This window comes from Octodon degus, unplaced genomic scaffold (assembly GCF_000260255.1).
Source record: "Octodon degus isolate 3935 unplaced genomic scaffold, OctDeg1.0 scaffold00169, whole genome shotgun sequence".
Lineage (NCBI taxonomy): Eukaryota > Metazoa > Chordata > Mammalia > Rodentia > Octodontidae > Octodon > Octodon degus.
The window spans coordinates 2,909,886-2,917,472 of record NW_004524745.1 but is presented as its reverse complement, the minus strand read 5'-3'; the positions used below and the strand labels follow the sequence as shown (position 1 = coordinate 2,917,472).

The window sequence follows — 7,587 nt, the reverse complement described above, 5'->3', positions numbered from 1 at the left end:
GAGTCCAATCTGCGTACTGAGACTCTGTAGGCCCTTACTAAAATACAAATAATAATAATAATAATAATAATAATAATAATAATAATCAACAGCTAATCTAACAAAATCATACATAGAAAATAAGCATGGTGGGGCTGGTGAGATGGCTCAGTGATCTAAAGCACCTACTTAGAACAAGCTTAGCAAAGCACAGGGACCGCACGCGCGGTTCAATCCCCCAGCACCACATGCCAGCCAGCCCCGCCCCCTGGAGGGCTGAGCTGGACACACACACACACACACACACACACACACACACACACACATAAATTTAAAAAAAAGAAAGAAAATAGGCATGGTGACATATGCCTATAATTCCAGCACTCTAGGAGGCTGAAGCATGAGGATCATTAAGCTGGAGCTCAAGTCTGGTCAATTTAGTAACTTAGTAATAAGACTCTGTCTCAAAAAAGGGGTGGGCTGATGGCTTGGAGATATAGCTTATTGCAAAAACCTAGATTTCTTTTTTTTTCTTTTTGGTAGTAGGAAATGAACCCAGGGCCTTGTGCTTGCCAGGCAGGCGCCAGGCCACTTTGCTGCTGTAAATTTGTACATCCCTGGCCCAAAAACATATGTTTTGATCCCCAGTACTACCAAAAAGTAAGGAGGGGAAAGGCTGGAAGCAAAAGATAAACTGCAAAGGATGATTCTGTCTACCATTTCACACAACTACAAGCACAAGGCCTATCAATCTGCTGTCCCTATACCTCTGTTGAGACCACTGCTTGCCTCTTAATGTGGTCACCTCTTGCAAAGATTGAGTCTTATTTTTCAAACAACACAGTCCTTTAAAGATAAGCTTATGAGGGGCTGGGGAGATGGCTCAGTGAAATACGTGCTTGCCTGGCAAACGCAAGGGGCTGAGTTCAATCCCTGGTTGTCAAAAAAAAAAAAAAAGGGTAAGCTTATCATTTCATCCAGTGTTCAGGGAGGAAAACCTGGCTATGTTGGACTTAATAGAAATACTTTATGGACTAGTTAGGAGAATTTCAATGTTAACTTAGTGTGTACAATTTATACACAAATACATACAAATGTGTCATTTTTACACTGACTTTCAGAAATCCCCAAATAGGATGAGACTATTATTTAAGAAAAAAACTTTTAAGATAATAAACTACTATATAACTCAATAAAAAATTATAAAGTATTACTTACTGATTATTAGGTCTTTCTTCATCACAACTAATACTTCCTGCTTCATTATTACACACCATGCTTTGCTGCTCTAAATTCTTAAGATCATGATCTATGTTGCTCTGCAGATCGAAAAGGTGCTGTTCCACAGCCACTCTAATAGTTCTTTCTAAAGCACTACAAAATACAACACATTCATGAGAGCAGTCAAACTATTGGGCATTTGGCCACATAAACCTAAAATGTTAAAAACCTGGGACAGGGGAAAGAGATGAGCAAAACCTATTACATACGTTTAATCCCCCCAAAAAAACACACAACCACAGGGGCAGGCAGGGGTGATGCACAAACCTGCCAAAACAAAATTCATTAACCTATATAACCAATAACAAAGTTAAAAAAAAAAAAAAATTTATGACACGTAAAACACATTATCATAGCATACAAATGAGTAAACTATAAAAGAAAATACATGATACTGGCTTACATTTTCAAGTTTGCCTAAACACAAATCAACCATAATTTCCCTATTATTATTTGAATGAAAAAAATCATTCTCATTCACTCCTCACAATAGTAATTCAGTAATCACAATACAGAAGCCAGGGCTGGCCAAATAGCTCAGCAGATTAAAGCACCTGCAAGCAGGCCCAGGGGCTGGGGGTTCAATCCCAGCTCTTGAAAGGCTGTAAACACGCCTCTAATCCCAACTCTTAGGAGGCTGTAAACAGGCAAGTCCCATCTAGTAGTGAGAGCCCGAACACCCTGTAGACTCTTCCCTAAAATACAAAACAAATAAACAAACAAAAAAATCATCTGAAAAAAGTTCATCTTTATTGTTTACAATATGTGCAAATACTTCATTTGCTCCCACTGCAATACATAAAATTAAAAAAAAAAAATCTTTAAGACTCAGTAACTTTTTTTATGTATTTGTGTATTTGCTTTTTTAATGTATTTATTACTGGTAGTAATACTCCTGTTTTCAGCCTCCTTAGCACTGGGATTATAGGCGTGCACCACTACTCCCAGTCTCTAAGGCAGGTACCCAGGGGCAGGGCCAGTACAGCATGTAGGGCCATGGATTGAATCCCAGTTCCTGTGCTTGCTTAAGCAGGCACTTAGTCCACTAAGCTATCTCGCCGCCCCAGACCTAGTAAATTTTACTTTGTTTTTCAAAATCTGTCTCCATGGAGTATGGTGCCCCATCCTTCTAAGTCCTAGCTACCCAGCAGCAGAGCCCAGCAGGAGTTTGAGACCAGCCTGGGCAACACTAAAAACTTGCAACTCAAAAACTAAAATGCTGTCTTCTGTAGGTTTATTACTTACTCTGCAGAGGCTGGTAAGATGTTGGTGGGAGACATACGGGCACTGAAAAAAAAAAGAAAGAAATGAGCTATGAAAGTGTGTTGCTAACTGCTTCCATTTGTATTACCCTGCTACAACTAGGAGAGTGTGTACCAACTTTCATGTTTCCACTACGTGCCACTGGAAATATTTCATGGATCTTGTTGGTAAGGTTTCAAGTATTAACAAAGATGGGGCCAGGGAGATAGCTCAGTAGAATAAGCGCTTCCCTGGCAAGCAAGTGCAAGGGCCTGAGTTCAATCCCTGGTTCCGGGAAAAAAAAAAAAAAAAAAACAAAGATAATAAATTTGAACTAACATATCACTAACAAATTTTAAAGTATCATTTACTATGTGTTAAAGCTTGACATGCATTTATCTTATTTAATACCTGTTAATACTATAGGAGTTACAAGTATTGCCCTCTTTCCACAAAAATAAAGCTCAAATTTAACTTGCCCAAATGCACACAGCCTCAAGTTGGGAATACCAAACCCCTGCCATTAATAAAAATTTTAGTACCTTCTAAAACTAAAAAAAGTGACCCACATATGTAACAATGTAGTATGAGCATTTTTAAAGGTATGATTCTAATTTTCTAAAAATAATAATAATAATGATTTTCACACAGAAAGGCCTTTAAATAGATAAACTGGGATGAGGGCAAGATACGCAACTACAGTACTTTAACTTGTGCTTATGTGGGGAAATGCTGTTTTAACATCCTGTTTCAAGGCTGGAGGAAAATTACTGTATTGAATTTAATAGTATTAGCTATTCATAAATACAGGTTTTTAAAAAATCATCTGTCAGGTTAAGAGGTAAGATATGTTTAAATGACACTAGCACTAGAGACTAAAGGTAGAGCAACCAAACATAACTGAAAGGACCACTCATGACTGACTATGGCAGACAAGCAGAGGCCCATCAACCTGTTCAAGAACTCACAGGCTTTGGCAGCATGGGCCTGGTGGCTGTGGGGCATAATCTGAACACTGTCAAGGTGCAGGGAAACTGGGGTGGGGGACTAGAGAGGAGGTATGAGTTGGGTACAGCTTCTGGACAGAAGTGTGGCCCATATATACAAGCTTCTGTAGAAAGCAAATAGAATTACTCTTTCAAAAGTGGGCAGGGCCAGACACAAGTGGCACTCCTCTGTAATCCCAGGACTCAGGAGGCTGAAGCTAGGAGAATCACTGTGAGTTCAAGGCCAGACTGGGCTACATAAGCAAGATCAAGGTCAGTCTGTACTACACAGTAAAACCCTGTCTAAAAAAATAAAAAGTAGGCAGAAGTTGTATTTCAAACCCCAAAGAGCCAGAGGGCCCAAGGTTGGCTGCCTCCAAGCACTGTATCAAGAGCACCCATGTAAAAGTTTCTGCCCCGTAATTTCTTTTTTTTTTTTTTTCCGTAATTTCTTTTGACCTTGCACCATTTTGGGAATGGGAAAGAAAAAGTGGCTGTCTAAAGCCAATTCCAATCAACACTAACATTTTATCATCAAGGATGAAACATACCCCTGTAATACCAAGAGAACTATAGACAGAGGTAGGGTTCTGGAGATGATCTTTGACACACTCTCCAGGGCATGAGTGCACTATCGCCACCTCTTACACACTGCCCTGCAAGCTGAAGTACTTGACCATTCAGCCTGTTACCCTATGGCAGCCTGCATAGCCTGAGGCAGAGGCAATGCCTGGGAAGCTAATGATTTCCTCAGTGACTCCACCGCTTGGAAGGCAGATGTCCAGCTCTCTGCAGGGTCAGGCTTATCCCCACCAATTCCAGGTACAGGCTACTGGTTGTACTAAGGCTCTGGGAGAGCAGAAGCACATCATTTCTCAGTGCCCTGGAACACTAAGCAAGGCCTCACTGGAGAACAAAGTTCATGTCCTGTGACTATATGAAACTTCATCCTCATTTTCAATATACAGAAAATGATAGTCAAAGTAGGCCAATGGGCAGCAGATATGAGTCTTTGAGGAGAAACTTATATGGGGGGCTAGTATGTTGGATCCAGTTTCCTTTATACATAGTAAGTTTTTTTTTAAATTTTATTTATTTGTGTGGGGGGGGGCAGCTCAGCCCACCAGGGGGCGGGGCTGGCTGGCACGTGGTGTTGGGAGATTGAACCGCAGTCCCTGTGCTTTGCTAAGCTTGTTCTAAGTAGGTGCTTTAGACCACTGAGCCATCTCTCCAGCCCCAGGAAAAGAGTTTCATGAAATCTTTCTGGAAAGATGTGAGGGGGGCAGGGGAGATGGCTCAGTGGAATAAGCGCTTCCCTGGCAAGCGCAAGGGCCTGAGTTCAATCCCCGGTTCCACAAGAAAAAAAAAGATTTGGGAAACAGGTTCTTTAACATTTCTCATTCAAGAGAAAACCTGGTAGAGGGAAAGTAGAGTAGGGTCATGATGATGGGGATTAAAGCAGCTGAGCTGGTTAGGGCACTGAATAACAAATCAGATGTTTACTAAGCAAACAGTAACATGCTATACCGGAGTTAGTGTTGCTAAGGCAATGGTCATTCCAAGAACTATCTAGTAAGGGGAAAACATATGGTAGGAGATGCCTAACCATATGTGACATCAGAACCAATGCCTGCCCACAGGGAGGAGTGACCCATGTACCACTCCTCATCTTGGCTTATATACAACACTGTAGCTGCCTCACCATTTTTCTAAAAAATTCTGATTCAAATTTGTACTATGCAGATCTTCTGAAAAATGTACAAATATACTCTCTAACCAACACACAAAACAATTACCAAGTTAGTATTCTTGATATTCACAGCAGGAAACCAAATGAATATAATTTCCCATTTTCCCTAAAATCTAATAGAATTTCCCATTTACCTTTAAAAAGTCTAAAATTGTACCAAATTGCACAAGTGTTTTATCAGAAAACAATTAGACATCCCTGTTTGGCAAACATGACCCCTCCACCTATAAAAAAATTTTTTAAACTAGGCATCATAGCTCATACCTATAATCTTAGCATTTGGGAGGCTGAGGCATGAAGATCACAATGATTCAAGGCCAGCCTGCACTACAAATGCTTGTTTCAAAACATAAAAAAGTCTTAAAACTATAGATTTTATTTTTTTTTATCGGGGTAGTCTTTTTTTTTAATTAATTAATTTATTTATTTTATTTATTGTGTGTGTGTGTGTGTGTGTGTGTGTGGCCAGCTCAGCCCACCAGGGGGCGGGGCTGGCTGGCATGTGGTGCTGGGGGATTGAACCGCGGTCCCTGTGCTTTGCTAAGCTTGTTCTAAGTAGGCGCTTTAGACCACTGAGCCATCTCACCAGCCCAAGAGGGTAGTCTTTTTGAGACAGGGGCTCACTATGCAGTCAGGCCTTGCTTGAGCTTACTTTGTAGGCTGATCTTCAACTTGCAACAATCCTCCTGCCTCAGCCTCCTGAATGAGTGCTGGTATTACAGGCAGGTACCACCACACTTGGCCAAAAACTTGTACTATTGACTAGAATATTTTTAACATTTGCTGCAGTAATCTATTATTTATATTTTAAATTTAAACTACGAATTAATTATTATACAAGTTAAAATTCCATGTGATATAATCCATTGTACTATCCTTTTTTTTTTTTTTTTTTTTGCAGAACCAGGGATTGAACTCAGGTCCTTGCGCTTGCCAGGGAAGCGCTTATTCCACTGAGCCATCTCCCTGGCCCTATCCTTAATAATATATGCAATCTACTAACCTTAGATGATTCCTGACCTACTAAGATATTCATTTTAGTTTGAATAAATATTATCCACTGACAATGTAGTTCATACTACATAAGAAAAAAATTTAAATCCAACAATCTTCTCTTTACCATTTAATTTGTGGTTTCTGATAAACTTGCTTTAATCAGCTTCTGAAAAATTCTAATTCCCAGCTACTTATGCTATCAGTCTGTTACTAAAGCCATGGTTTAATTTTTGGTAGTACTCCTATCTTCTCCATTTCTTCTCAAATATGCCACTGTTGGTCATCTGCTTAACTGTTAGAGAAAAGTTCCCCTTTACTGTCAGATCAGAGTATACTAAAATGCTACTGTATTCATGAACACAAGGTATTTCACAAAGAATCAAACAAAGCCAGGTGTGGTAATCCCTGCAATCAGCACTCAGTTTGAGGCAGGAGAATGTCAGGAATTTGAGGCCAGCCTGGACTATATAAAGAGTTCGAGACCAGCCTGAGTTGCATAATAAGACCCTGTCTCAAAAAGACAATAAACAAACAACTGAACAAAACAAAATCCCACAAAACAATCAAAAATCAGAAAAAAAAAATTCATCTAATCAGAAAAGCAAACTTAAAATAATTAAAATTTACATGCAGCCGGGGAGATGGCTCAGTGGAATAAGCGCTTCCCTGGCAAGCGCAAGGACCTGAGTTCAATCCCCAGTTTCACCAAAAAAAAAAAAAAAAAGTAAAATTTACATGCATTTTTGCTGGCATTAAGTTGATCCATAGATTAGAAATTTATGATCTCTGACTGAGAAATTCTGCATTTGAGACTCTCTTAAATGGTAGAGCAAATCTAACAGATCTACCCCTAAATATAAAGGAGGGCCTATACCACAAATTGTGTTACATCATGTTTTAATATAAAATTTTCAAAATTATGTTTTTTAAAAACTGTACAGAGGGGGCTGGTGAGATGGCTCAGTGGTCTAAAGCACCTACTTGGAACAAGCTTCGCAAAGCGCAGGGACCACGGTTCAATCCCCCAGCACCACATGCCAGCCGGCCCCGCCCCCTGGTGGGCTGAGCTGGCCACACACACACACACACATAAATAAATAAATAAAATTTTAAAAAAATAAAAAAAACTGTACAGAGACTGGGTGTGGTGACATGCACCTGTAATCCCTGCACGCAGGAGGCTGATAACAGGAGGATCACTGAGTCTGATCTACATAGTGAGATCCTGTAGATACTACTAAATACATTTAAAAAAAAAATGTACAAAAGCACACATATGGGCTGGAGAGATGGCTCAGTGGTCTAAAGCACCTACTTGAAACAAGCTTGGCAAAGCACAGGGACCGCGGTTCG

General features: G+C 40.0%; 1 protein-coding gene across 1 annotated transcript in view; it reads right to left on the bottom strand.

The window, feature by feature from the left end:
• Window positions 1-7,587, bottom strand: part of Fam13b (family with sequence similarity 13 member B) — a 106,080-nt gene that overhangs the window by 44,938 nt on the left and 53,555 nt on the right. Inside the window, exons 8-9 of the mRNA XM_023703374.1 lie at window positions 2,506-2,547; window positions 1,198-1,353 (exon numbers count right to left, since the gene is read on the bottom strand). Of these exons, the coding sequence (XP_023559142.1) occupies window positions 1,198-1,353; window positions 2,506-2,547 (198 nt within the window). The remainder of the gene's footprint in view (window positions 1-1,197; window positions 1,354-2,505; window positions 2,548-7,587) is intronic.